Below are 26,165 nucleotides of genomic sequence, written 5' to 3'. Positions count from 1 at the left end.
TATTTATAGTGTATCCAATAATGTCTGCTTCTTTCTGTGGCTCCACCCATAGTTCATCATCCTTAACTGAACGGCACTAAACTGCATTGAAGTACGCAAACCTAAGGTTCTCCCGAGTCTGCCAATACCGCCATCCTGTGTGTTGAGAGTACTGCCTTGGCTACATAAGGATCAGCACTCACCTCTAAACATTGGAAATAGAGGGAATGGTAATAATACTGACATGCCTTACAAGGTTGTTGTAATGATTACACCTAGATACAGCTTTGAACATTGAAAATGCTATACAAATGTTAAAGAAGGGTGGTGGTGGTGGTGTGTTGGTTTCAATGTCTGCCACAACAAGGAAGTGATGAGATTATAAATCGATATTTTAAGTCAGATCAAATAGGACACTTTGGGAATGCTGCATTTTCAGAATATAAGGAAAAAGGAATCATGTCTAGCTGGGTCAGATCCAGACTGAGGTCATGCTTAGAGCACATCTTTTGAAAGCAAAGAGACCTAATTTAATCATGACAAGCTTAAGTCCCATTGATTTCAATGGGCCTACTCTAAGCATGACTAAGTCTGGATCCAATCCTTTGTCTTTTGTGGCACGAATTCAAAGCCATCTCAGATGTGACTGTTTATGTCCACAAACAACATACATTAATTATTATTAATAATAATAATAACAATAACAATAACATCCCACCTTTTTCCCAATAGTGGGACTCAAGGCGGTTTTACAACATTAAAAACTTGTACAGTTAAAACAGTACAGACAAACTGGAGAGGGTTCAGAGGAGGGCAACGAAGATGATCAGGAGACTGGAAACAAAGCCCTATGGGGAGAGACTGAAAGAACTGGGCCTGTTTAGCCTTGAGAAGAGAAGACTGAGGGGAGATCTGATAGCGCTCTTCAAGTACTTGAAAGGTTGTCACAGAGAGGAAGGCCAGGATCTCTTCTCGATCATCCCAGAGTGCAGGACACAGAATAATGGGCTGAAGTGACAGGAAGCCAGATGAGCTCTCCCATACTGGAGGCATTCCAGATGAAGCTGGACAGCCATCTGCCAGGGATGCTCTGACTTGGATTCCTGCATTGAGCAGGGGACTCGATGGTCTTATAGGCCCCTTCCAACCCTACTATTATATGATTCTATGAAATAAATAGAAATATACAAAAGTTAAAAAAATATAATTAAATCATCAATAATTTTAAAATTATATAAAATATCAGAATTTTAAAAACAACAACAATATAAACAATAGTTCCACTCCATCATATTCTCACAGGTCCAGACTATCTATCCCCAAAGGCCTGCCGGTACAAAAATGTTTTTGCCTGCCTGTGGAAACATGCCAAGGAGGGTGCCTCTCTCGCCTCCCTGGGGCATTTAATCTTCTGACTGCTCTATATAATGTTGCACACTATACGCTGTTGCTGTTGTTTTAAGAGACAATGTCTAGGGAGTCTCCCCCTAACCATCTGTCTTGTCTTCAAATGGGAGAGTAAGGCTGGGCCCTCCAAAAGGGCGGTCAAAGCTCATGGATCACCGCAGCAGCCATTGTGTTCCCACAACTAATCTTGACATGGCCAAAAAAACCTGATAAAAGATTTGAAATCTGATGCATTTGCCTCATTCAAGGCCCTCCATTTTGAATGAGAACTGCCTCGTTCAATGCCTCAGCAAACCACGAGATTAATTCAATGGAATTAGCATTGTGGAGCGTTCACTAAAATAAGGTTCAAAAACAATTTCTGCCACTGTCCTTGCAGCTACCCTGCTTGCTGGGGCTGGTGGGGGAGAGAAAAGTACAGATATTATCCCTGCATTTTTTCCCACAGCAGGCTAATAGCAGCTTGGCAGAGGGGCTTCGATTGGGAGAAACAGCACAAAGAGGGAGAATTAAACCCCCTCCTTGTGCCCCATTACCTCAATCCAGTTCATGGGTCCCTGTCAAGGCCTCTGATGGTTCATGCTGGAGAGGAGGGGGTTAATGGTCCCTGTGGCTTGTAGAGGAGTGAGTTGTTGAGCAGAACCAATGCTGCTGGGTCTTCTAAATGCAAAATCCCTGGCCTTTCAAAATGCAAGACACAGACCCTGTTATAAATTAATCACCTAAACGTTGCACCCTTAGTCCCTTAGACTAGCAGCCATGATCTGTACGTAACTTCATACGATTAGAACAGGTCAGTCCCTTGTTAAACTAGCATTCACTGCCAGTGTGAAGAAAAGGAAGAGGAGTTATTCTAGTAGGGGAATGGCTTGTTTGTTTTTCTGATCGCTATATATAACAAGCCTATTTATATATCTGTTCCCACCTATCACCAAGGTGGAGCATCAGCTGTGCCAAAATCACATCGTTCCTGAATGGAGTTCTGTACTCCGCATAAAACTATGTGAGCCTTTTTTTATCCAAACCGTTCAAACCTGCACGCTTATCACTCGGTGACTGTGACATCCGGTGATGACTTGCATGTGTGAATTGGCCATCAGGAATCTGACATCACTGAAGAGGCTTTTAAAAATCATTTTTGAGCAGGAGGTTTTCCGGAAACAGAGTGGCTTTGAATGGGGCTGGTTCAGATTTTTATTGGTAAGCCAGTCATTAAAGCGCTGCCCAGCCCTTCCTCCATGCATAGGCACAATACTTGGAAGGAGGTGGTGCCTGGAAGCCACTGGCCTTGCCCCTGATATCCATGTGCCCCGAGCTGGACCACCCACTTGATCTCCATAAGCAGGATGGCTGGAAAGAGGTACTCAGGTGCTTCACCAGTTCAGAAACCCTCCACTTGCACAATCGTACGAATAAAGACAACCCTTTTGAGACATCCTTTGCCATTGTCCTTTTCAGACCAACTGGGGCTGACTCAGTGGGGCACTGTGACATCAGGGCAGGGCCAGAGGGGTGCAATCCTGCCCCCCTCAGTAGGTTTGGTGTTCCTGGGGAGCAATGACTGAACAGGGAACTTTAATGTGACTCTAAAACTTAGTCATAGCTCATCCATGTCATTGAAAAACCAATAAATGTAGCTACTGCTCTACCCATATGGGTCAGGAGTGCAGAACCTCCAACACCCTGGCAGGATCTGGTCCACCAGGTACCCCAATCCAGCCAGCGGAGACTCCAGGGGTGGGACTTAGAGCTAAACTTTGGAGAAATCCCCTCAGAGGGCATTCCCCCTCTGTTATTTCCCATCTCAGATTGGAGGGCTGGGTAGGGGTCATCTGCCCACCCCACCCCAAACCAGTTCTGCACCCCTGATATAGCAGGACATCCATAAATTATGTGGCAGAACCAGTTCTGCCAAACAAGCCCCCAGGACTAGTGGAGGCTGGTGGCTCTGATGTCGATGGGGTGGTGAATCCACTCCAGGTTTCAGTCAGAACCAGTCAGAACTCTAAAGCAGCTATCCAAGGTACTCCAGTGTCCAAGACCCTGTGCAGACAATGATGCAATGGTATGATGTTTTCCTGGTCCTCAGTGACCATCGGGAATTGAACCGTCATGTTCTGCAGCCTCTGCAGAGCTAATCAAATGCAGCTCCAGGTAGAGTGTAATACAGTAGATGAGGGGTGTTGAGCCTCCGGCCCATGGGCCAAATCAAGCCTGCCTGGGAACGTAATGTGGCCCTCTGGGGTTCTCCAGAGGGTCACATCTCTTCCCTGGCCCCATCCTCTCCACTGACCACCAATTGTTTGATGGTTTCCCAGCTTTTGCATGGTTTGTCCACGCTCTGAACAGATGAAATGCCTCTCCTAAGGCTTAGTTACTGGCAGAAAGGACTTTCCGTGGAAACATGCCCATACTTTTTGCCCCAGCCCTTTTGCCTTCAGACCCACCCACCACCAGAATGCAGCCCCCGTGAGCTTCTCTGAAATTTCATTTGGCCCTTGGGCTGAAAGATGTTTGACACCCCTGCAGAAGACAATCTTCAAGGCTACCTGATAATTGCTAGGTTTAGAGTCTGAGTATCAAAGCCACAGATGTCCTGCCATATTGGAAACGGCAGCTTGTGGGCACCTCCACGGCCTACAATTCTAGGTGCAGCAATTATAGGGTTACATTTCATAGGGATCTCCAAAGGAGGGCAAAGAGGCATTTGATTTGGTTCATCATGAGGAACTGCTGCTGTCAAGGATCGAGATAACTGGGCATTTGCTGTACTGTCCTAAGACACAAAGAATTTAGAGGGAAGTTTACTCCTGTTTAAAATGCTCCTTTCCAATGTTTTGACTGCAGATTGTGGAGAGGAGAGGGGTGGGGTGGGAAATATAAAGACAAATTTCAGTGTGGCATGATATCATGTCTCAGGAAACTGAAACATGTTTGTACAGCTATTTGATAACCTCTTGAGTTCCCAAAAGAAAAAGACACATAGCCAGCCAACTTTAGACTTGTTCTCTTTTCTATAAAATTATGCCCGATACATTATTGTTTTAAGAATATAATATCATCCTAACAAGAATCACACGACATCGTTTAATTTGAAAAAAAGTGATCACCCAAATAAAGAGAGGGAAAAGCACATTTTATTTCCATTAAATTCTGTAGGCCATTCGATTGATGTTATTTGCATGCTGGTCCTCACCCACCCCCGCAACCAAAGTTGTTTCAAACCCATTTATGTCAGAATTTTTGTTATCTGCCTTTATTTTGTGCTTGCATGATTTGTGTATCACTTTTTGCATGTGTGTCATATTGTTTCAAACTCAAGTATTGCAACCCTAACGAGACATACATAGGTTTCCATGTATATTTTTTTCCTTTTGTTTTCCATTACTAAAACTTAAATATGCTTGGAATGTAAAAGTGGCATGAAACTTTTGTGACACAAGTAATTAAATTTGGAATCAGGTATGGAGACCAACATTGTCTTATCAATCCTTAAATATATTGGGATTCGGAATATAAGGCCAAATCTCAATCAGCTCATTCATACAAAGTTCAGTGGACATTTTTTCTCCAGTTTAAGCAAGAGAAATAGATTGGCACGCCATGCAGAATATTTATTTTCTATTTATAGAAGTGTTCTTTATCCCGCTTGTCCACCGATCACCCGATTTTTAAAGAAATCTTCAACAATTAATAATGTGAGATATAGTTGATTAATTTGTTAATTAATTGATTACATTCTCATAAATTTGCATATGAGTAAAAACAATAGTCCTGAAGGAAGCATTCTTTCTTTGTTTTTAATTATGCACACATCTGTGTCATAGCAAGCAAGCATCATCTAGAAGAGGCGTTCCGCCTGTGGGAGAAAGAAGCAGAGTGCCACTATCTAAATCCAGCCTGGAGAACATGTGGTCCTAAAGATGTAATTTGATTACCACTTCCATCAGGCCCAGGCAGCATGGCCAATTTTCAGAGGTGATGAGACTTGTAGTCCTGCATTTTGAAGGGCCACAGGTTCCCAGCCTCTTTTAAATGGTGCTTGTCATCTACAGAGGTTATATATAATATATAACCTCTGCAGATTATATTTATATTTATATATATATATATATATATACACACACACACACACACACACACACACACACATGCTACCTACAGCCCTATCCATGTGTTCAAAGAATGTGTGTGAGCATAAAAGGATGCACATAAAGCATAAAGGGATGCACATGTCAGCTCTGACCCCAGCATCTCCATCCCAGCTGTCTCAGCCATGATGTTCCTGCATTGAACAGGAAGGTCCAAAGGAGTATTCTTAGCACATTTGGCTGACTACTGTAAGGTCGGAGGTGGAGCCAGTAGGGATGGGGGTTTGTGGGGGCGGGAGAGCTGTCGTGCACAGCCCTGCACCCCCTGCCCACACATGTTCTCTGAATGCAGCAATAGGGCTATAGTGTGTGTGCAATTTAACAAGAAAATCTGCTGCCCAAACAATCAGGGGTATTTTTTTAGTTAATTAAAAACAATTAATGGACTAATTTATAGCACAATCCTACATGCACTTACTTGGAAGTAAGTCCCACTGTGTTCCTTGGCACTTACTCCCAGTGCACATAGGATTTCGGCCTTAAATGATGAATCAAACATTGTTGCTCTAATTTCAGGTCATTTAAAACCCCCACCAAATCGTCAGCTCTTTTTTTTCTTTCTTCTTTCTACTGTTCGCTTTATCTATCTATCTATCTATCTATCTATCTATCTATCTTTAAAAATTGGACTAAGTCACAACAGTTGTTTTCCACTTTTACAAACTAGTTGCTTTGTCAGCATGAGTGTGACAACAATTAGACGTCCTTGTTTTTGCCCCATGCCTTTTCTCCTTCACAGTCATTCAATGACAAGCGTAAAAAGAACTTCATCCTTTCACGAAAATTCCCATTCTACAAGAACAAGGAGCTGAGTGAGCAGGACACGAGTGACCCGGAACGTAAGTAAATGCTTAGAGACGATGTCACAGTGCAGCACATGGGTGACGCGCATGACACTGGTAACCCCCCCACATACACCTAGGCAAACAATGTTCAGAGTCAGGACAAGTGAGGCATTACTACTGTGACCAATGTATGATGGCGGTCTGGATTCCTTGGGACTGAAACTAAAGCTGTAACCACTGATTTAAGAGTTCTTCTCTGTTGCTAATTTTATTTTTTTAAAAAAAATGTGTACACCAGCCCCATTGACCCTTGCTTAAATTGGTCCATTTTGAATTTTGGTTAAGGAGAAACCTGCCACCATTTAAGCGTAGGTGGTTGCGATCACTTGTTTTGCTTCCCGTTGGCTGTAGATGGCTCATGGTGGATCATGCTGATACATTCCTAACCAAAAAAAAATCTATCATTGTGACTCTTTTCTCACTTGGACAGTTGAATCTATCAAGTTGGAAGGCCCTTGATGATGAGAGAGGCTAGGTCGTTTTCCAGGATTTCAAGCCTGGGGGCCAAATCTAGACCACCTGGGGTTACAAACTGGCCCTCTGTGGATCCGTAGATGGTTGCACACTCTTCCCCTGGCCCCAGTGAAGGCTGGTAACTCCTATTTCAGTGGGGGGGTTCAGCACTTTGGAGAGCTCCTTTAGAGTTCTGACTGATTCTGACTGAAACCCAGAGCGGATTCACAGCCCCGCTGAAATAGGAGCCGTCAGCCTCCACTGCCTTGTCCCAACCATCATTTGTTGATTTCCTGGCCGTTGTGCAGTTTTTTCCATCGTTATAAAAAGTTGAAATGCCTCTTAGGGCTTAGTTACCTGCAGGAAGAGCTTTAAGCTAAAATATGCCGTTATATTTGATATTGTGCCCCCTCCCCATTTGCCTTTGGCCCTGCCCCATTTTGCCTTCAGACCCGCTCACCACAGGAATGCAGCCCATGAGAGTTTCTCCAAACTGGAATTTGGCTCTCAGGCTGAAAGAAATTCAACACCCCTGCTCTAGCATCTAGAAGTGGCATGCGATTGAGATGCACAAGAGACCACTTCCGATGATTCAGCAGACCTGGGAAATCAGTGCCAACTAGACATGACTGGAACTCCCGACACCATATTGTTTCTTTAAAAAAAGTGGCAGGGTGGCATGATTTGAACTGAGGTCATGGCAGTGGGGGAGGAGGCATCTAACCCTTTTCCTGCATTCCAGTTCTTCAAGTTAAATCACACATACTCACAAAGCCACCGTTAGCCACAGAGGGGAAAAACATACGGGTAACATTTTTGCCTTGTTTAACCCTCAACTGCTGTGGGTTGTATGAACTTATCCATAGATACAAATTATTTTTGTTCATGCTGCTGTTCTTTAAAATTCACAGCAAGTTTTAAAGGCCCAGTCTTGGATATAGTTAAGGTTAAATTCTAAAACACACACACACACACACACACAAAGGCTGGCTAATTTAAGATTGTGGGCAATATCCAATACTTCCGCTCATTCCATTGTGCTAATGGGACCCGCCGTTGGGGAGACAGGGAGTTAGTGCTGCCTAAAGCCAGCCTGAAAACTCATTTCTGGATTGGGACAGGTCAACAGAGCTCTTCTTTGTGAGCTCCACTGACCTACCCCATTCCAGAAACTAGAATTTCTGCTCATTTCCAGTTGCCTTAAGAACTGGCAGCTCCACATGGCACTGGCGGTAGGTTCTGCTAGTGCGCGAGCAGTGTAGGATGCGGTCTACTTTGTTGTAGTTACTGTTCCATAAGATCTGTAGCAGTGTTATGAACACAGATCAAGCCATCACACACATGTTTTAAAAAATCAGTTAATGTGTTCTCTGCCCAGCTGCTGAGCACGTAGGTCCATTATTTAATTGTTTCTAACCTGGGACAACCAATGAGATGGCCAGAACTATAGGTGGTTCCTGGGGTTATTGCATGTGGTCTTGAACACCAGGAGAAGGGACAGTATCCCATCTCTCTCCCTAACTGCCAACCCCGTTGGCCAGTCAAGTTGTCTTCATCTTGGCCAGTTTCTACAGCTTTCTTAAGATTGCATGTGCTTTCTCGCTTTAACCAAAATAGATTGCCTTCCTTATAGCTTCCATGTGGCCTTCAAATTTGGGGGCTAATGTTGTTTCCAAAGAGACCCGGAATCCAGACTGTGCAATCTACATGGTCAGTCATGGTAGTATCCATTTCAACTCCACTGACTTCTTCCTTCCTCTTCTGCGGCTGTTCTTTTCTTTCATTGCTCTCTTTGGGGACTCCCGTGCAGGACATCCCCGGATTAGGTGACGACGGTTATGGAACAAAGACTCTGAGTAAGTTCCCAGGAATGGTCACTGTAACCTCTCTTTTTTTTAATAAATTTGTTTTGTTTCATTTTTATTTTGGCTTTTGTTCCTTCCCCAGGGACCTTCCACCCCTAGCATGCACAAGATTAGATTTTAATTTTGTTCCTCCAGCTTTGAATGCACTCGGAAAAAAGAGTTTCCATTGTTTTTATGTTCTGCATGACAATATTAATAGCATACAGCATATGAAAAGGATATGTCTGATTCTGTAAATAACACTTTTGTTTCCTAATAATGCATTCTTGATCCTTTCATGACCGTTTCTTTCTTTTTAACATGAGTCATTTTTAAACTGTGTTCTGAGGAACCCTAGAGTTCTTGAGAAGCTTATCAATTGCTCCTCATTGAGAAGGTTGCTAATAATGGAGAAGCTGCCAAAAAGACAGCCTGTCCACAGCTGACATTAGGTCTCAGCACCATCTAGGGTGGCCATCTGTCCTGTTTTATAGAGGACAGTCCTCTACTTGAAAGGCTGTCCAGTCCAAATCTGGTTTAAAGATAAAGAACCATCAGAAGGAAGAGCTGCGCCTTGAAGTTGCCCATCAGTAGCACCTGGACAGTAGACTGAGAAAGGCATATAGGTCAACCTGGTCACAGTCTTCCACACTATGGCGAGATGTACTGTATTTTTATTTAAATTGTAATAATTATTTCTAAATTTGCATCTCTACATATACATCAGTGAACAACAACAACAAATGCAAGCTTTATGCTAATCAGTGCCCTCTTTTGTCCTCTGTTTTGGTGATGCATCCCCTCTTCTGGGCAAATCACAAGTGGCCGCCCTAGCACCACTGGGCAGCTGCTGAGGACCTGGCACTTCAGGAAGGTCCAGTGGTGCCAACCCCTGGCCAGCTGTGGTTGAAAGCAGTGGTGCTTCCTGTCAGTGAAAAGTAGAGACTGGGGGCCCATCATCTCTGCACCACACTGCCGTGAGCGAGGGGCAGGTGTGTGAGCAAGAGGAGACAGCAGCCACACCTTGCCACCCTCACTCACCTGCTCACTCTGGTGGAGATGATAGGGGAGCCATTATGGCCATGTTGCCAAGAGCCCCCAAATGATCGATCCAGCTCTGGTCATGGCCACCGCTCCCCATCTTCCCTTGCAATGTGCGGACACAAGGGAGTGGTGTGTGTGTGTGTTCTCAGGCACATTCTCAGTTCATGCTGAGATGATGCTGAAGGATCAGTGCCCACGTTAACTGAGAAATATGCACCAGCATCCTTCACAAAACACAGTGGCTCTGCAACTGACTCTCAGCAGACACATCCATATGGAAAATGTTCCTAGAACTTAGGAAGCTTGAAAGCCACTGCTCCAGATGGCCACCTACTTAGAGCTCACCTGGAAAGCACTTTGACAGCAGCATTTGGCTTGATTTCCCCAGATTACATCTCAGGTCCAAAATAGTTTTATACTTCTGCTTCTGAACTTTGAGCTTTTTTTTCCCCTCTCCCACCTCTTTTTAATATATGTTAGGTATGTGTTAACTTTGTCAGATTGCAGTTTAGCTCTTTGCTCTTAATGGAAGAAGCCAGGAGAGCTCTGACGTTGAAAAACATAAAAATTCCTGGCTGATTTTTGAACTGCTTTAGCTTTGGTGAGCCAAGAATCCTACTCTGTCTTAGATGTGTTCCAAACAAATACCCAGATTGGAGCACAACTGGATACACCCCAGCAAAATAAAGAAGCAGTTACAAAGTCAGATGAAATCATAGCTGGTGAGACAGAATTCCCAATTCCATCCAACATTCTAGAATTGCTTGGTCCAGAACACTGTTGCTGCCCTGGATCAGTTTATAAGTTCATTATTTCCTTCCTCTAGATCAGTGGGGAAGAGTGGGGATCCTCAGAAGCTTAGCAGGGGTTCAAAGTTCACTACTGGGAGGCAAACTGATCTCCTGCTGCTGCTGCAATGTGCTATCACAGGAGAACATTGGATTGTGTTCTAGAATCTGCTTTTAATTCATGCAGGATGGCAGCGAAACCTGCCAGCTCAGCAATCTCAATGAACTAGGGATGTACGAAAGTCACTTACCTGGTCTCGCAGCTTGCTTCGTGGTGGGGGGGAGGTGCTTCGCTTCTCCCCCCGAAGTTCAGGCGAGGGGGGGGAGCCGTCCCGCCTCGCCCGGCCGAAATTCAGGCCGGGGAGAAGCACCCCGTCTCCCTGGCCGCAAACTACGAAAGTAAAAAAAAAAAAAAAGACCCCGTGATAGGCTACGTAACGATTTACGCAGCCTATCACGGCTAGATCTCCAAAGTCAGCCGTGATAGGCTACATTAATCGTTACGTAGCCTATCACGGGGTTGTTGGGTTTTTTTACTTCAGCTGTAATGGCGGCGGCGGCAGCCGGTCAAAAGACCGGCTGCCACCCCCACCGAAAGCCCGCCGAACTGCCGCCAGGACCCGCCACCAGGAGGGACATTCGGCTACGGTAAGTCCCATCCCCGGAGGGGGCGGGGGGGCGGAGAATTTCACCACCGATTTCGGGGGGCCGAATGCATTGGTGCTCGGCCCCCCGAAGATTCGGGGAGAAATTCTCCACCATCCCTACAATGAACAGACTGTGCTCCCCTAGAGCATGGCCCAGCATTCCCTGAAACATACTGGGATTCTACAGCAGACATGTAGGGGTTCCATGGTAAACGAGTTCCATGTAGAAATGTTGCAGAAAGTTTGAAAACCACTGCAAGACCAATGCTTGTCTAAATACAGCCATTGTTGATGGGTTTATCCAGGCCTGTTTAGACAAAATCTTATTTTGGCCCATCGCACATGAACTCCTTCTGAACTTCTTCTGGTCTATGGTGAATCGGTGGATTCCAGGTTCCAGCCAGCCACTCAGCCACCTAGTTATACCGTCTTTCAAGATACTCCATTCCATGCCCTCTCCCCCAACAAATGCTCAGCATTCTGTGTCAAATATGCAGTCGTCATTAATCTGTTTTGGGTTCCCCCCACCCCCTAGGGGTTTTTCTAAAGAATGTATATGCTGCTTTTAACATTGTGGGTCCCCCAAGCTTGCTGATACCTTGTGGGTGGTGCTGTTTTGGCTACATAAGGATCAGCTCTTACTCCCTTAACATTGCTAAAAGAGGAAATAATTTCAAGAACAAGCATCTTAGACAAAGCAGCCTCAGTCCAATGATCATTCAGAAGCCAAGAGAAAACTATATAGAATGAAACGGATTTCTTGCCATTTGTGTCAATACCATTAAATATATTGGTGTGTTGCACCTGCATCCCTTTTACCTTGCAATGATCTCCTTTAATATGTATAATGGCTGTTTGCTTTCTTCAGAGTTTGCCGATTCTTTTTCTCAGTCACAAGTTAATTCAGGCAAAACAAAACAAAAGATATGCCAGTGTTGTCACTGCATCATCTATTGCCGTGAATGTACTTTTCATTGCAGGAACATATGTTTTTGCACATAATCTGATGCAGCTCTTTTGGTTTCCTTTCTTGCTGAGCATCAATTAACCTCATCTGATGGGTGACTTTCCCTGTAAAGGTAGAAGCATTATCTCTTGTGGAGCTGAGAGGTTCAGTTGCACAGCACTGGATTTCTCATCAATAGAAGGAAGCCAGCATCCACGTCCTGACGTGTGAAATTCAGGCAAAAATACACATGTTCTTCACAGGGTTTTTTTTTCTGTTAATGGAGATGATCTCTGTGTAAGAGAAATGCTGTGTATGAAGTGTTCTTCATAAGCCCTCTTGGAATGTAGATCCCTTGGATTACACAAAACCTTCTGTGTTTTGGGCAAGAGTGTAACAGCAGTCCAACCCAACAGAAGGATAGATCTTGTGTCAAAGGCCACCTTCTAGCCCCCTAAGACCTTGCTCCAGATCCATAAGGAAGGCCAGCACAAAGGGTAGGCAATGTTGGGCACCTGTCAAGGTCCCACGGCCCAGCACCCCCTGGGGGCTGCTCCTCCTCTTCACCATTACAACCTGCTAGTTCACCTGCCTCTTGCTCCCGCCTAGACCATGGTGGTGGTGAGAAGGAGGAGCAGTAGATGTCACTGCCTACTTGCTCACCGGCTCTCCGCCTCTCAAGCAAGCAAATGGTAGCCATGATGATAAAAAGGAGAAGGAGCAATGGCAGTTGGTGCCAATCGTGGTGAGACAGTAGACTCACTGAACGAGAGGGACCATTGAGGGGGTCTTGCCAAAGGGCCTTCAAAAACCTAGAACCATCACTGACATGAAGGTCCATGAAATTCAACATTCTCTTTCCAGAAGTGGCACATCAGGTGCCTCTGGGCGCATCCTTCTTAATTCTGAAGGTGCCTTTTGTCTCCCAGGGCTCACATCTCATGACAGGACATAGGCTTTGCGTGCTGAGAGCCTCAGGTTTAGCCCCAAGCATCTCCAGTTAAAAAAAAAGGATCTTGACTAGCAGGGCTGGGGAAGACCTCTGTCTGAGTCCCTAGAGCAGGGGTGAGGAACCCATGGCCTGACCCATGGTCAGGGATGATGGGAGTTGTAGTCAGACAACATCTGGAGGGCTGCAGGTTCCCCACCCCCACCATAGAGATTCATTGAGATGGTACTGGGCAAGAGAGGACTAACAGTCACAAGCGTCCCCAGCCTTTTCGGGTTGGTGGGTACTTTTGGAATTTTGAAAGAGTGATGTGGGCACTGTCACAAAATGGCTGCCATGGTGGGCATGGCCACTCAGAAAACACTCATTTGCCAGTAGGCAAAGTGGTGAAACTCCCCCCCCAAAAAAAAGGTAAGTTGCCCAGGAATCTAAGTATAAGGCAGAGGTGGGATCTCAGGTCCAAATCAAAACAGAAAAACACTTCCATGAACCCAAATAAAGATGCTGCTGGTGGGCAGTGATGCAGTTTGCAGCATGCCAGCCTCTCAGTTTAAAAACATTTTTTTTAATTTGAAAACATCTTAAGAATAAAATAAAATAAAATAAAATCAGGAGAAGCAGTGAGCCTGGTGGGTGCCAAGACAGGATTCTGCAGGCCTTTTGGTGTCCAGAGGCACCACAGTGGAGACCCCCAGGTCTAGCAGCTTTGTCTGTCCATACGAGGTCAGGCAGTTGGCTCCTCTTACATGCACATTTTTCGGGGTTAACCTGCTTTAACGGACGTGACTGGGAATGTCATTTTTATAAAAAGCCATCTGCACATTCATTGGCAAAACAGAATGAATGTATTTTGCATGCTAATTGCTGGCACAGACACTGGAAGGAGAACTCTAGGATCAGAATCATTCTTACAAATTGAATAATTCACCATTAAAGTCAATCTATTTAGGTACTGAGGTCTTCCAGAAATTAACTGGAGAGCTAAGGAAATGAGGGTGTGCTACAATGCATTTTTTATGCCTCCAGCTTTGAATTTGACTCAGGTCATGTCTACCTCTGACCCTCCTGTTCTTGTAAGAACAGCCCTGCTGGATCAGACCAAAGGTCCACCAAGTCCCACATCCCGGTTCCACTGTGGCCAACCAGATGCCTCCAGGAAGCCCACAACCAGAGCATAAAGCCCTCTGCTGTTGTTGATCCCCAGCAACATTTAGGGGCATAATGCCCCTGAATATGGAAGCTCCATACAGCCATCATGACTCATGACTGATCAGGGTTTGTTTGTTTGTTTGTTTACAACATTTATATACCACTCCATATCTAGAACAGCGGTGACCACAAAAGATAAAACAGTAAAAGAATAAAAAGATGAAAACACCACATTAAAGTTGCACTAGTTTAAAAAACACAATGCCAATAAAAAAACATAACTGTTCAATTAAGGAATGCCTCCTGGAAGAGTGCAGTGTTCGGGAGGATCTGGAAACAACACAGTTTTGGTGCCTGCCTGACCTCCAGGGGCAGGGAATTCCTAGGGATGTCAGAGAATTTCTCCACGAATCTCGGGGAGGCCGAATGCCAGCGCATTCAGCCCCCCGAAATTGGTGGCGAAACAGTCTGCCCCCCCCCAGATGGGACTTACCTTGTGCGAATGCCCCTGGTGGCGGCGGCGGTGCGGCGGTGGTGCGGCGGCGGCAGCCGGTCTTCTGCTGCCGCCACCATTTCCAAGTAAAAAAAAAAAAATGTGATAGGCTACGTAAAGATTTATGTAGCCTATCACGGCTAGATTTTTAAAAAACACTGTGATAGGCTACGTAAATGTTTACGTAGCCTATCACGGCTGAGTGAGGGGGGAAAAAAAACCGCGCGTACGCAAATGGCGGCGCCCATGGGCGCCGCCATTTGCGTAAGCACGGTTTTTTGTTTTGTTTTTTCACTCAGCTGTGATAGGCTATGTAAACATTTATGTAGCCTATCACGGCTGACTGCAGGGACGCAAACGGCGGCTACGGCCGCCGCCATTTGCGTCCCGGCCGGCCAGGATTCGCGGCGGGAGGGACAGGGCGCCTCACCCCCGGCCAGGGCCTCCCCCCCACCGCGAATCAAGTTTTGGGTTCAGGTAAGGGACTTTCGTACATCCCTAGGAATTCCACAGGAAGAGGGCCACCACACTGAAGGCTCTTTTCCTGGTGAACTCCAACTGGGCCATGGGTCCATGTGGAACCACCAGGAACATGCCCTCTGATGACCTCAGGTTGGTAAGGAAGAAGGCAATCTCTCAGGTATCCTGGTGCCAAGGTGTTTAGGGCTTTGAACACTAATACTAAACCCTTAAACCTGTCCCGGTAGCAGATAGGCAGCTAGTGCAGTTCCCTCAGCAAAGGAGTTGCATGCTGAAAAGGGGCAGTTCCCAACAACAGCAAAGCTACTAGTGTATTAGATCTAGCTTCCAGAGCAGCCTTAAGGGCAACCCCACATAGAGCACATTGCAGTAATCCAGTCTTGAGGTTACTAGCGCCTGTACCACTGTGGCCACGCTATGCCTGTCCAGGAGAGGCCGCAGTTGGCGAACCAGCTGAAGCTGGCAAAAGGCACTCCAAGCCACTCTGGCCACTTGGGCTTCCAGCGACAATAATGGATCTAGGAGTACCCCCAAACTACAGACCTGATCTTTCAGAGGGAGTGCAACAACCCCATCCAGAACAGGCAATAAGCCTGTCTCCCGGACTCGGGACCCACTCACCCACAGGGCTTCCATCTTGCCAAGATTCAGTTTCAGCTTATTGGCCCTCATCCAGCCCATTACTGAGTTCAGGCACTGGTCCAGTACTTGCACAGCCTCTGCTGATTCAGATATCACAGGGAGATAGAGCTGTGTGTCAGCAGCATACTGAAGGTGCTTGGCTCCAAATCCCCTAATGACTGCTCCCAGCGGCTTCATATAGATGTTACATAACACTGGGGACAAGATGGTGCCCTGCAGAAGCCCATAGAACAATTGCCAAGGGGCCGAGGAATGGTTACCCAATGTTACTCTCTGAAATTGGCCCCGCAGGTAGGACCGGAACCACTGCAACACAATGCCTCTGATACCCATCCCACGGAGTTGAACCAGGAGGGTACCATGGTCAGTGGTATCAAAAGCTGATGAGAGATCAAGCAGAATTAACAGGGTTGCACTCTCCCTGTCTCTCTCTTGATAAAGGTCATCCATCAGGGCAACCAAGGCTGATTCAGCCCTGTAACCAGGATGAAACCCAGACTGAAATGTGTCTAGATAATCAGTATCCTCCAAGATTGCCTGCAGTTGTTCCGGAGTTGATGGACTTCGGCTATTGGGCGGTATAGAAATGAAATAAGTAAAAGAGAGCTTTGGCTATTGGGTGGTATAGAAATGAAATAAATAAAATAAATAAAATTCTCCTCCATGCATTAATTCCCTTTTAAAGCCATCTCAGCTAGTCACAGTCACCACTTGACAGCAAATTCCATAAGACTCACAAACCAGTACCGTACCAAACACCTAGAAATTCAGAATGCATTGGCCCCCAAACAGTGGTCAAGGCTGAGACAACCTGAAACAACCTGTTCTCGGGCAACAGATTTGGGGGCACAGTTTTCAGGACTTCTAATTTGGGAATATTTTGTCCACTAGATGCCATCTTTGGTCCTTACATCAAGGCTTTGGTCTCTTGTGATGACAGCATGGAAGAAGCACCTCCCGAACAGCGCTATGCATTCACATAGCACAGATTTCATAAGATTTCAAAGAGAGCTTTGGCTATTGGGCAGTATAGAAATGAAATACACAAATAAATACATTCATAGAGTGATTTCTTTATGGCAGTCTTCCCCAACCAGACATGTTGGGCTACAACTCCCATCAACCCTGGCAAGCCAAGCTGAGTGGGGATGATGGGATTTGTAGTCCAGACACATCTGCAGGGTGCTAGGTTGTGGAAGGCTTGTGGAAGATGGTGCCACTTTTGAGCAACCATTTTCCCCCCAAAAAGCCTGCATTGCAATGCACTTTCCTGGGGACATCTTGAAAATGATTTCTCGCCATTATTGGAGACTTTTTCTTCATGTGGGACTATACCCAAATATATATTCATGGTGAGAGAGCTTAAGGATATGTGTGGGGGTGTGTGTGTGTGTGTGTGTGTGTGTGAGAGAGAGAGAGAGAGAGAGAGAGAAACCTGGTTTGCACATTGCAGCAATCCACAATGTGTTAACTGCGAATTGTTGAGAATGAAGCAAAGGCAAGCAAGTCTGCTGGTTCTTGCCACCCAATTGCTGCCACTTTAGCCAGGTGGAGCTAAACAACCCAGGGACACTCCATCCCGGGGTTGTTTGTCGTGACGTCCAAACCCAACACTGTATGTTGTTGTGGGAGGAAAACCCAGTCTTGTAACCCATGGTTTATTTTGGGGTTACAAGTCTGGGTTGTTCCTTCCCCAACAACCTACAGTTCTGGGCTGGGATGTCACAATAAACAAGCCAGAGAGACAGAGTGTCCTCGGATTGTTAAGCACTATGAGAATGGGCGAGTGGTCGGGAGCCAGAATGGAATCTATCATTCATGATGATTCTGTAACTACCACAGTCTACCATGTTAGGTGTTATTTGCACATTATGCACAGGTGTGCATGTTAGAGCTCCAACACCATTTTCCCTTTAAGAACACAGAAGGCTGCTTTATGCCAGGTCAGAAAATTTGTCCACCTAGCCCAGTATTATTTACTTTAATTGGCAGTGGCTCTTTGGGGTTTCAGGCAGAGGGTCTGCTGCCTGGTTCTTTGAAGGATCCCTGGAGATGCCAGGGATTGATCCTGGGACTTTGTCCATGAAAAGCATGTGCTCTTCCACTGAGCCATAGCCCCTCCCAGGGCCAGCGTCAAGGGTAGGCATGGTTGGGCACCTGCCAAGGGCCCACATCTCAGCAGGGGCCCACTGACCACAGCCCCCTGTGGTTGCTCATACTCTTCACCATTGCTACCTGCTTCTTCACCTGCCTCTCACTCTGGTCGAGACGATGGAGGTGGTGAGAAGCAGGAGCAGTAGATGCCATGGCCTACTTGCTCACTGGCTCTCTGCTATCAAGCAAGCAAGTGGCAGCAATTATGAGAAAGAGGGTGAGAAGCAATGCTGGCAATGGCAGTGAGAAGGTACGACACACTGAGGGAGGGGCCCATTGAGGGAGTCCTGCCCAAAGGCCCTCAAAAACCTGGCCCTAGTACTGGCCCCACTACTACAGAAAAACAGGCCGGGGGGGGAGCTATTGAAAGGAGGGAAGTGGTGGCTTAGGAAAGGGTGATGCACTCCTTCCCCCTCATCACTGCTACTCAATCACCCCTTCAGGAAGCTGCTTTTCTAAAGAAGAAAAATGGTGATGCGGGCTCTTATGCACGGAACACTTAGAGAGCCTCTTAGACTACTGGCAATTGCAGGCATAATGCGCAGTGAGGGATACCTTGTAGGTTGTGGCTCTCAAGAATACTGAATGAGCATTTCCAGGCTCAAGACATAAAATCCCCATGCAGCCATGCACTAATATGTTCATCCGATGCTACTTTTGTAGAAATATGATCGGCACACAGCTCCTTCTCGATACATCCACATGTGATAATGCTTTTGGCCTTCCTTTATCAATTACCTGGAACTATCGGGCTGCCCTTCCGCACTGTTTTTTGACCCCCACTCTACACACTCCATCTTTTGCATGATTGGGGTGGTTGCCTGACATTCTGGTGCTTAGTTATGTCCCTTTAATTTGCTGTTCTGTTCTTGCAGAACATGTTTCTTCTAATGCCAGCGATAGTGAAACTAGCTACAGTAAGTTGCGGCTTTTTTGTTCGGGTGTCTTTTACTTTGGTTTGCCTGTTATGATTTTATTTTCCTCTTTTCATTCATATATATATATATATATACATACATACATACATACACACACACATACATGATTGGTGCAAATGGCTTGATTTATAACCAGCTGCAAATACTAATCAAATCTTAATGCAGATTATGGCTCTAAAACAGGCGAGGCTTCCTGTAAGAAAGGCTTTCCAGCTACCCAGGATCTAAACCTCTTCTTTCAAGGAAGTGGTTCATTAAGATAAGAAGAACCTTGCTGGATCAGACCAAGGGATTGATTTAATCCAGCATTTGTTTTCCAAGAGGAACTGACCATGCATATACTTCTGGGAAGCTTACAAGCAAGGCATGACGGCGACTGCCCTCCCATCTCACTAGTCTTCAACATTGTGCTCAGATTAGGCGGGCAACCCCCTTAGGTAGTGGGGGGGGCATGATTTGTCTAAAAATGAAAGGAGGAAAGGGTTGGGGCTTGTAGATTTTGTAAGTGCCCCCCCTACCTTTCCCCCCATAATCTGAGCACTGCCACAGCATGGATGGATAGATGGATGGATCAGGACATGGGAAGTTGTCATAAAGCCAGTCAAACTATGTGTCCATCTAGCCCAAAACATATGAGTAGCTGCTGTCGAGGGCCTCAGGCAGGGAGGTCTTTCCTAAGCCCATCTGGAGTTGATGGGGATTGCACCTGGGATGTTCTGCATGTGCTGTACCATTTATCTATGGTCCTTCTCCAGACATAGGACACTGCCTTGTACCAGTTTAGACTATTGGTCTATGTAAGTCAGCACTGTTTCCAGGCCCGGCTCAAGACATTTTTCTGCCTGAGGCAGAACAGTAAATGGCAACAAGACATGGGGCCTAGTACCCAAGGCTGGTCCAATTTTTTTGGCACCTGAGTTTGAAAATCAGCTGCTAACAGTAGCCTCTTGCCTATTAGATCCTCCCTCTCTTATAAATGGCAGTGGCTGTCCAGGGTCCAGGTCTCAAGAAGAGATCTTTCCCATCATCTGCTACCTGCCCATTTAATTGGAGATGCCAGAGACTGAATCTGGGACCTTCTGCATGTAAAGGGCTGGATGGATAGATTAGATAGATGATTAGATAGATAGATAGATAGATAGATAGATAGATAGATAGATAGATAGATAGATAGATGATAGATAGATGTGTACACAATTATTCATGGTGTGGAGAAAATAGATAGGGAGATATTTTTATCCCTCTTTCATAATATTAGAACCTGGGGTCATCCCATGAAGCTGAATGGTAGGAGATTCAGGCCAGATCAGAGGAAGCACTCCTTCACACACTGCATAGTTATACTATGGAACTCACTTCCACAAGAAGTAGTGATGGCCACCACTTTGGATGGCTTTGAAGGGGGATTGTACAAATTCATGAAGGATAAGGCTATCAATGGCTACTAGTCCTGGTGGCTATATGCTACCTCCAGGATCAGAGACAGTATGCCTATTCACACCATTTGCTGGGGAACATGGGCAAAGGGGTGCTGTTGCACTCATGTCTTGCTTGTGAGTTTCTGTGTGGACCAGATGGACCCTTGGTCTGGCTTTTCTTATGTTCATAGATAGATAGATAGATAGATAGATAGATAGATAGACGATAGATAGACGATAGGTAGATAATGTTTATCCTCCAAAATCACATCCTTTGAGATACTGGAAATCACTGTTGATTCACCACTTAAAAGCAAGGCATTGATTGACAGGTACAGATCCTAAACATGCTTGAAAGAAATTCTATAGAAACCAGTGGTGAAAATTGTTTCCGTGTTAGGCTAGTGTGTTTTTAATCAGACTGTAAACCTTTCATTGTAAAAATTCAATTCTGATGGGCAAACCTTGCTCTGGTATTCCTGCTGTCCTGGATGCATCATGCATTATGCCAGGCTTCCCCAACCCTGCACCCTCCAGATGTACTGAACTACAACTCCCAGCATCCCCTAGCCATGGTGGCTGGGTGGGGATGCTGGGACTTGTAGTCCAGTACATATGGAGGGTGCCTGGTTATGGAAGGCTGCATTATGCCCTCTGTCTAAGCACAGGATGAATTTCTTTTTGGTACAAGCCAGGATGGGTCAATCTCCTAGGTGCCCCCGCCCCCAATTTGAAATGAATGGGAACAGCACGACCTCACAAGCACATTTCCTGAAAGGAAATTGCCAACCTTCCCAATTCTCTGCTGCTGTTGGTTTAGCTTTCTCAAGCCATTTGTGGAGCGTGTGTGTGTGTCTTTGCGTGTGCCCACAAAGCATGGAGCATTTGTTGCTGCTTGTCCCAAAGTAACTATGGAGTTTGTTCCTCATAGCTATGAGCTTTTGATGCCCTCTGTTGATAGTCATAATGGTAATAAACTCTACTTTCTTTCAGCTAAACAAGATGTTTTTGACAGGTTTCATTGGCATAATCTTAAATGATACTAGTTTACTTGGAAAGTGGTGGCCAGAAGCTTGAGAACACTGCAATTGCCACTGTTCTCTGTTCGTTTTCGTTTAAAAAAAAAAAATCGCTAGGGTTGGATGAATCTGTCAGTTTTGCTTTGTCCTGCATTCGAACTTTTTAAATTTAAAATTATTTCCATCCCAAATATTAAGAAATTTGTGAATTTGGGAGAATTCCTATAAAAAACAAACTGAAACGATGCACTCATCCATCTGCTCCTGCCAAATTCAATAAGTATAGCTATTCTCAGCATGGAGAGGACCGTGCTATACCTGCCTGCCATATAGCTGTTAAAGATGAGGAGCTGGGCAGAAAAAAGACATGGCAAACCTAATTCGGCACCACAAACATAATCAAATACACAAGGATTCAAAACCAGGTTTTTAAGAGCTAGGCATTCAAAGACCTGGGCCTGGATGGATGAATCTGTCAATTCTGGGTTCACTCACATTTAGGATGGCCATGTCCTCTATTTGAAGGGCTGCCAGAGGACCATCCTCTATTTGAAGGGGTCCTCTATTTGAACAGCTGTCGTGATTAAAGATAAAGTTTAAATATTCCAGTTTAAAGATAAAGAACCATGAGAGCTGTGGCCCATCAACAGTTAGCCCCTGAACAGCAGACCGAACAGGCAGCCACACAGATCACCTGGACACAGCCTTCCACACAATTTTGAGAAGTACAGTATTTCTGTTTAAGTTATAGTCATCCTCTCTAAATTTGCATCTATACATATAATCAGCAAATGCAAATTTTATGCACATCTGGGTCCTCTTTTGTCCTCTTTCTTTGGAGTGATGCTTTTCCTCTTTGGGGGTGCTTCATAAGTGGCCACCCTACCCACATTTGAACCATTTTTAAACTCAAGTTCTTTCCCTCCTGAACAGGAAGTTATTTGCACATTTTGATAAATTCTTATCAAGAACTAACTGAAACAAAATTCTCATCTGTCTCTAAATTAATCACCCATGTTGCCTATATATAGAGCTGCCTCCAGGGTTGAGAAGGCCCGTGGCATAGTCCTCTCTAGTGGGCCTCCTTAGTAGGCTTAGCTGGTGCAGGTTGCACAAGCAGATCTTTGCCAATGGCTGCCAATTTCATGCTGATACCCTCCAGGTGTTTGTTTCCTGTCTCCATTGGCTCCATCTGCTTTTGGTTACATTCTCCTGTAATCTTGCATATATAGGTGGTTCACGGCCCCATTTTGCATAAATGCAACTATGCGCATTTTCACAATCACCATTTTATTGTTTTAAAATGGCAATTGTGCAGCTCGACAAGGCCACCCGGGTAAGTGCAGGTGGCTTGGTGATTGCTGAAGAGCTCGAGCGTGGGTCCAGGTGCACGTGAGCGGGGGTAAGGCCTGGCGGGCGCCCGGAGAACCCGAGGGGGGGGGACTTTCCATCCCTAGTTACATTCCCCTGGGGGTGTGGAGATGGAATCTTTCCTATGATGAAGATTATTTTAAAGTACTAAATCACAGATGTGTGCAACTTCTGGCCCTCCAGAAGCGTTGGCCTACAACTCTCATCAACCCTCACCATTGGCTCTGCACTCTAGGGCTGATGGGAATTGTAGGGCAAAACATCTGGAGGGCCACAAGTAGCCCACCCCTGTTAAGATGAGAATCGAATTCTTAAGGTAACTGCTGCACCAATCTGGGCATTTTTATTCAAAACTCCCGGGGTGTGGCTGGCAAATAATTACTGAAGGATTCACAGTCCCTTATTTTAATTCCTGCATCAACAGCAACACAGTAATTTTTAAACTCACAACCACCTGGAGCTGCAAGCATTCTTTTCTTTTTTTTTAAAAAAAAAAAAAGCCTAAATCCTGAAAGATTACCTTCTCCTTGTTTTAATTGCAATATCAATTTAGGGTGCAATCCTATGTATGTTCAGAGAGAGAAAAGTCCTACAACTCCCAGCATGCCCCAGCTAGCTATGCTGTCTGGGGCGTGCTGGGAGTTATAGGACTTTTCTCTCTCTAAACATGCATAGGATTGCCCTCTTGATGCAGCTTTTATAGTGTTCAGTGTAAGTTCATATCATTACTTTTATTGCACGTGATTTCGGTCGTTTAGATCTCCAACATCTTTGATATGCAGTGTTTTTTCTTTCTCCCCATTCACTTGAATAGACCACAGTGAGTTTTTCATGAACTCTTCTATGTTAAAACATACATGCACAAAGGGAGGGGATAAGGTTGAAACACTTCCTTAGTGGAGGACAGCCTTCCCCAAGCTGGCACCCTCCAGATATGTTGGACTACAACTCCCATAATGCCCAGCCAGCATGGCCAACTATGGGCACTATGGAAGTTGCAGTCCAACACATCTGGAGGGTGCCAGGATGGGGAACACTTTTGTTGGAGAATACATGTGTATGAAGTTGGACAACATAGGATGCTTCCTGGCACCAAATCAGCACTTTGGTCCATCCAGCTCAGTATTATACCAGCTGGCAGCGGCTAACAGGTTTTTAGACAGGTGTCTCTCTCAAGATGTCAGGGACTGAATGCATATGGAGGTCAAGGTGAAAAGCTTCCTACATGTATGGACCTCTTTGAGGTCAGTTAAGACTAGGGGTGGGCAATTTGTGACCCTCCAGATGTTTTTCCCCACAACTCCCATCATGCCACGCCCATGGCTATATTGACCAGGGCTGATGGGAGTTGTAGGCCAAAACATCTGGAGGGTCACAAGTGGCCCACCCCGGCTAAGACCATAGTTGCATCAGAGAACTGAAAAAGTTTCAGCCTCAACCACTCTCATAACTTAACTGGCTTTTATTCTGGAAAACTCAGTTGATCAGAGAAAACATTAAAATATGGATACATCACATTCTGATTTTCTACATTATCAGTTTTACTGGGCTGTGAGTAGTAACATTTTCCCATTACACTCACATGTGTACACACACCCAGAGACAGACAGAGACAGACAGAGAGAGATCCTCAATTAAACTGCATTCAATTAAATGTAGAAAGCAATTAACATCAATTGCTCATTCATCCCTATGTCTATTTAGCCTAATTGTTCAATTGGACATAATTGCCCAGCTAAACTAAATAGACATCAATGAAACAAGGTTATTTCACGTGTGTGTGTGTGTGTATGGGTACCTTTTTGAACAAAAACAAATGATCAATATCAAATGGCATATTGCTTGACATGCTCCTTTTGATGTGTACTTTTTCCCAATTCTATTAACTGAACAAGAATTTCCCTATCTGCAAATTTCCTTACAAATGTAAGTTGGCCCAATATTAAACATCCATGACTATTTACATTTCATTTCAAATTTAGCTACTAATAATAATTCATAACATGTAGGTAGCACATTTGAAATGGTTCCTATACATCAGGGGTGGGAAACAAATTACTCGCAGACCACATGCACATCTCCTGGCCTTTTTTCAGCCACCACCATATTTGCCTCCAAAATTTAGTGGTGCAGTAGCAAAAAAGGGCCATTGTCAGGAAAACAAGAATTTTGCTGCCTGAAAAGTGCCAACTTGTTTTAAAGCAGGAATGGGCAACCTCAGGAGGTCTGGGGGGCATTCGCCCCCCCCAATGTTGAAGTCTCCTGAAAAATATTTTTATATTTAAAAAAAATTACCCCCCAAAATGGCATCCAGAGCACTAAGGTGGGACAATACTATTATCAAGGTTGCATATTCTCTGTGCTAGAAAAAAGAGAAATCAAAACTCTGTGCCAATAAAAGCTGCAGTCATCTACCTATATAAATTATGCAACTTAAATAAATGTGTATTGTTCCACTGATTTAACATAATTTACTCTTCAATTTCTGTTAATGTGCATAATTTAATTATTTCTGCTCATGGTGCGGAGGGATGAGAAGACGGCTTTCCACTCTCTGACTGCTGGAAATCGTATTCAGCAATTCTTCTGGTTTCTGAAACATCACCGACCATGTTCCACACAACATCAAGCACATCTTTGCAATCATAAGGACTAGAAACTTGCTTTTTAAAAACAAGTTGAAAGTTGAAATTTTCTGAAAGCTGTGCTGCCAGTAAGACACCCAGTGGCTTGTCTGTGTTGCCAGAGAATACGCATAGCCCTCATTGTTATCACTGCATTGCAGATGAAAGAAGTGCCTTGCCCTAGGGCCATCTACTATACTCAGGGTTAAGGTGAGGTGTTAAGAACATAAGAAGAGCCATGCTGGACCAGACCAATGGTCCATCTTGTCCAGCATTCTGTTCACACAGGGGCCCACTGCCTGTTAGAACCAACATGTAGGACATGTGTGCAATGGCACTATTCTGCCCATGTTCCCCAGCAACGGATGTGTATAGGCATCTGTGATGCTGGAGGTAGCATATGGACATCAGGATGAGTTACCACTGATAGCCTACTCTGCCAGGACTTTGTCTAATCACCCTTTAAAACCTAAATCCCCAATCCAAATTGGTGGCCAACACTACATCTTGTGGTAGCAAATGCCATAGTTTAACTATGGGCTTTGTGAAGAAGTCCTTCCTTTTAGCTGTCCTGAATCTCCCCGCCCATCAGTGTACCTCACATTCATGTCCACTGTGCTCCATCAGCTTCCGTCATCAACTGCAAACTTCATGTGGATACAGACAGGACTTCAACAAGGCACAATTCAGTCCCAGAAGAACTTTGAACCAGCAGGAACTCCAGTTGCTTGTATGGAGCTCCCATGCATGCCAAGGCTCCCCACTCACTGCAAAGCATACGCAGAACCTTCCCCTGCTTCAACCCTCCTCCCACTGCTCTGGGG

General features: G+C 45.1%; 1 protein-coding gene across 1 annotated transcript in view; it reads left to right on the top strand.

Moving 5' to 3' along the window:
* The window catches only part of DLG2 (discs large MAGUK scaffold protein 2), a 1,591,953-nt gene that overhangs the window by 1,547,830 nt on the left and 17,958 nt on the right, over positions 1-26,165 (top strand). Inside the window, exons 21-22 of the mRNA XM_084842537.1 lie at positions 6,277-6,376; positions 18,847-18,888. Of these exons, the coding sequence (XP_084698663.1) occupies positions 6,277-6,376; positions 18,847-18,888 (142 nt within the window). The remainder of the gene's footprint in view (positions 1-6,276; positions 6,377-18,846; positions 18,889-26,165) is intronic.

The sequence above is a fragment of the Heloderma suspectum genome, chromosome 3 (assembly GCF_057233095.1).
Source record: "Heloderma suspectum isolate Gila_16-S chromosome 3, 16-S_ref, whole genome shotgun sequence".
Lineage (NCBI taxonomy): Eukaryota > Metazoa > Chordata > Lepidosauria > Squamata > Helodermatidae > Heloderma > Heloderma suspectum.
This window is presented reverse-complemented; position numbering and strand designations above follow the sequence as displayed.